Genomic DNA, 5,218 nt, shown 5'->3' with positions numbered 1-5,218 from the left:
ACTTAATAGCCCAAATTCAAGTAAAAAGGATCCAGCACCAGCTAAACAATGCCAGATGTGGAAGTCGGCTCTCAACTAAGCCTGGCGAAAAGTGGTGACAAGTCTTTGTAAGGGCCCTTTTGGATTGTTCAACACATCTCTCCACATGCCTTGAAAGTTTCAATTTTAATGTCTAACCCGTTCCTAAAAATTGTTCATATATTTTTTTTTGCAACCTGCAAGCACATAGTGCGTTTCAACATCCCCCTAAATAGTCTCTGAAAGTTTCACCTTAATACCTTTAACCTCAGTAGAGTAGTAGACGTAGCAGTAGTAATAGTGGTACCATACACGTAGTGCCTTTTGGTTAGTTCATTAAGTTTCAAAGTAATAATTTAAGGCCTTTCACAAAATATTGCTTATACGTCCTACTGACAACCTGCATGCATTTAGTGTGTTTTAAATTATTCGAAACTCCTCCTAAACATTCCCAATATTTCTTTAAATCTTCAGCTTCATACCTTGCCTTAGTAGTAGCAAGAGTAATAATAATTATAGTAGAAACAGTAGTAGCAGTATTTCTTGTTGCAATAGTACTAGTAGGAACAGCAGAAGCAGTAATAGTATGTACATAGTCCCCATTAACCAGTTGAACATACCTCTTATAGGTTGAACATACTCTGTAGTTTTCAACCTAATACTCTAAACCGTTTCTGAAACAGTACTGAGGTGCCCTTTTGATAACCTGTATGCACGTAGTGTGTTTTTGACTTAGTTCAACTTCCCCCTCAACATTTCCTAAAATGTTCACCTTAAATTTTTCAGCCTTAGTAGTTGTCATTATTCAAATAGTAGTTGTAATAGTAGCAATAATATTAGTGATAGAAGTAGTAGTGGTAAAACGGACATATTGCTACTAGGGTGATTGATCATCTTCCTCATCGTTTGCTAAAAGTTTGAACTTAATACTCTGATTCAGTCCTGAAATATACCTTTTTGACAAACCGAATGCATACAAAGTGTACTGCTGGTGGTACTATAGTATTACCGAGTATGGCGGAACTCTGCCAAGCGTGGCAGAACTGTGCAAAGCATGGCAATAAGGGCTGAGACTGGTAAAAATACTCACAGTTAACCAGTATTTTCACCGCCCTGATATTTTCAGCCCTAATAATAGTATCAACAGAAACAGCAGTTGTAGTAGTAATAGCAGTAGCGGTGATGTTGAACAAGACGGCTATCTCAAAGTTTTGATCGGTTATCTTTGGCTAGAAAAGGGCGTGGGAGGAGGGCTAGTGGCCCTTCAAGCATGTTTGACTCTTAAAAAAGGCAATATAATTTTCAATTTCTTATTGAATAATCCCCTTCCAAAGTTCCTACGGCAAGTCTTCTAGACAAAGAGCCTTGGTGATAAAATAAATAATACATTGTGCCGACTTCGCTCTTTAATTAGACTATGGCGCTGCATATAATTTCTCTTCATTTTAGATTTTTGCTTAAGCTTAATTTAGATACACTTATTATAAATTGGACACTATTCGGCCTACACAAGCTCTACGGGAGGGTTGCCACCTGGTTAAAAAAAAAAAAATCACTAGATTTTAGTCATTTTTTGGTTGATTTTGTGATTTTCTTCAATAATCTAGTGCTTTATCTGCTGATTGAGTAAAAAACATAAAAAATCACTAGAAATAGTGACATATAGCTAGGGTTGTCAGCCCTGCTCCACGATCCTTTAAATAACTGGTTTATAAAAGTCCTTGAAGAAGACAATACTGGTGCGAGGTCCAGAACATATAGCGCATTTGGAATCACTTACTGAAAATTTTAATTTAATTGTTTTATTAATATAACCAATTTAAATGATTATGAACATGAAATCAAAATTAATTTTCAAAGTATAAATTTCAATATAAGTTATGTATTTAGTTTTTTGTTGCTTAAGTTTGATAAATAGAAGGTTTGCGAACGAGATAATTTTCAAATCCTTGTAAATATAGAACTTGTGCGTTTTAAATAAGTAATGAAGGACGTGCTTGTAGAAATTGGGGAACCTTGTTATCCCTTAAGATTGGTATAAGAATTCTCCCTCAATAGTTTAGTGACAAATATTTCAAATAAACGAAAATTAAAAGTTTCATAAATCAAACAGTTCGTTATAACGGATGGTAAGTAAGGAGCGATTCGGACCAATAGTAGCCCAAACTCTAAAAAAAAATCCATAACATTGAAAACATAAAAAAAGAATATACAAAATTCAAAATATATAAATATTTAAATTTCATACTATATTTTAAATTCTATGAAATTTATTCAGTTTAATGCTATACATCAAAAGCTACGAGCCTAAGAAAATTTGCCTGGTTTTACAAATAGGGAGGGACCTTCCAAAAGTTGAGCAGCCTTAAGAAAATCCTAACATTAATTTAAGCATATCAGAAAGCCTACTGTAGATGTTTGAAGCTCCTACCTACAAAAATTTTGGATTTGATTTTTTTTTCAGAAAAAAGATCATGAATATTTATCGTAATGCTTGATTTAACCAAGTTAGTTCACTTGCTTTTTCATGAAATTATGTTAAGTGCTGTTCAATTGCACATCATCTACTATGAAGGAGGAGCAGTAAGTCATTTTGTAGGCGGGAAGAAAAGGTAAATGCCTAAAAGACGGCATTCCAGTGTCCAAATTGACTAACTCTCTATGAGACTTCAGATAAATATACAAAGGGATAGGAGGGGGTATCTCTTATCTCCACACATATACACTAAGCCTTGATAAGGGTGCTGCTAGGTGAAACCTTCCTTCTTATTGCAAAAAAATATTTCTGACATTTATTTTATGCTTGGAGACGGTTATATTTAAGTTTTCACTTCATATTTGTAATTTAAGGCTTTCAAAATTCCTGAGAAATCAACTCTGGTGGAAATCTGACTCCATATGGATAATATGTATTTACCAATTTTTTGATTTTAGACTTACTTCGCAATATTAGCCTCTGACTTATAGAAAAAAAACTGAAACAAAAAAACACGGGGGAGGAAACTGGAAGTCGTTTGTGAAGTTAAAATCAGACTCCCTATGGATAATTTGCAATTACCACGTTTTAATTTTGGACTTTTACTTTGCAATTTTAGTCTCTGACTTATAAAAAAAAAATGAAACCGAAAAACACTGGGGTGGAAACTGGAAGTCGTTTGTGAAGTCGACTACATACTTCATTTTGTTTTAGAGGATACAACTTACACTTGGAAAGTCAAACGCAATTCTTGGAATATTTACGCACCATGTTTTGCTTCGGGACTATTGCAAGATTAGTCTTAAAATTTAACGATTTCAAAATTCCTTAAAGATAAATTCACGTGTGAAATACGTTTAGCTTCAGAATAAATGATATTACGATCCCAATCATTTTTAATGAACAATTTAACCATACAGGACCATACCTTGGCACACCCAAGGGTGTGCCGCCGCCCCGGAATTGTTCAATTGTGTGATAGACTATGTGATGACAAGAACTACAAATCGCCTGCCCTTTGGTCTGCAGTTTGGAGATCGCATTCTGACGGATGCGGACTTCGCACACGATCTTGCTCTCGTTGCCGACTCAATCGACCAGCTGACCGACACTCTGGAAGTCCTGAAGGAAGAGGCAGCAAAAGTGGGGCTGAAAATCAACTGGCTCAAAACTAAGATTATGGCAATTGAACCCCCAGGTCCAGTCTCGCACCCTGATACCATAACTGTCTGCGGAACACTTGTTGAAGTCGTTAAAAACTTCACCTACCTCGGCTCTGTGCTGTCCAATGATGGCTCCGTAGACGAAGAGGTATGCAGCCGAATATCGAAAGCCTCTTCCATCGTCGGTAGACTCAACAGTCTATGGAGAATGCCGCACATCTCAAGGCGTACGAAAATGCGAATCTATAACGCATCCGTGAGCTCCGTCCTGCTCTACGCGGCGGAAACCTGGCCCCTCAAATCAACCATCCTTAAAATGATAGACGTCTGTCAGACGAAACAGCTTCGCCGGATCGAGGGATTCCGGTGGGATGATTTTGTAAGCAACGCAAGGTTGCTTACTCTCACCTCCCAGGTGCCATTCTCCGTCCAGATAGCGCAGAGGTCTCTCAGATGGTTCGGACACCTCCTACGAATGCCGACATCAACGCCAGCCCGAATAGTGTACGACTTCGACCCAAAAGCCCATGGCTGGTCTCGCCCGAGGGGCAGACCTCGGACAAGGTGGAAAGACAGCCTCGACAACTTCTTGGTGATGGCCAACATTGCTGTCGACGAGGCGCCTCATTTAGCAGCAGACCGGTCCGCCTGGAGAAGTCAAGTTGCGAAGCTCTCTACGCCGCACCCCATGCGGCAGGAGCCTTAAGTCAAGTTAAGTCAAGACCATACCTTCCGTGATTTTAGACTACTACGACTCAAAAGAGGCACAGTCTGTCTGCACATGGAAATCGATAGATGGAAGAGAGGGTTTAGGGACCCTCTTTAGGTTCTCAGGTCATGCAGAGTGAAAGTCATTGCGTGACCTAATTTCAACCAACTGTAAATGTAGATCTTTTACTAAAATGTACCTATGCAGCCCTTTTTATACAAGTCATTTCATAGTTTTGGGCTCTTGATATGAGACTACACAGACTAACAGCCCCATATTCGTGTTTTTGGTCAAAAGACTATTTAACAATCTTTAGTTGGTATTTGAAATGAAAACAATAGGAATCCGAAGCCCCGGGGGGTGAGGAGTATAAAGATCTATAGATTCTCCTTCCATCACTTTCGGTCTTTAAAAGGGCTTGAACTTCGACTGTCAATCAAGTGAGTGATCCTAAGATCACTCTGATCTTTGATCTAAGATCACTTGATGTCAATCAAGTGAGTGATTCCCCTTGAGATTCTAATATTTACTATATTATGAAGTAATACTGTCTCGTCGACGATAAAGGTAACAAGCAACTTCCCACTCTGGTTAAGTTCGTTTCGTGTTAAAACAATTCAGTGCTTGTGATTTTGATAAGGGTCTTTACCATTAGTTTAAGCTTAAATTCATGTGTTTCCCAATTCTGTTAGAGCACAACATTCCTATCCATTCTTATAAAGATAGTGCTAAAATTTATTGCAGTGTTTACGGCTATTTTTCCATAGCTGCTGAGGTACATCTCTGGCTCCTAAATCCTAATGCCTCTTTATGTGGTATGGTTTCTTCGGTCTTAAAGAAAGACAAATCAGT

At 38.0% G+C, this 5,218-nt stretch overlaps 1 protein-coding gene across 1 annotated transcript; it reads left to right on the top strand.

The window, feature by feature from the left end:
• Window positions 1–3,484: 3,484 nt before the first annotated feature.
• Window positions 3,485–4,363, top strand: LOC136035159 (uncharacterized). The gene has a single exon (XM_065716721.1). It carries the CDS (start codon window positions 3,485–3,487, stop codon window positions 4,361–4,363), a length of 879 nt encoding a protein of 292 aa, XP_065572793.1.
• The last annotated feature ends 855 nt before the right edge of the window (window positions 4,364–5,218 follow it).

This window comes from Artemia franciscana, chromosome 2 (assembly GCF_032884065.1).
Source record: "Artemia franciscana chromosome 2, ASM3288406v1, whole genome shotgun sequence".
NCBI classification, from domain to species: domain Eukaryota; kingdom Metazoa; phylum Arthropoda; class Branchiopoda; order Anostraca; family Artemiidae; genus Artemia; species Artemia franciscana.
This window is presented reverse-complemented; position numbering and strand designations above follow the sequence as displayed.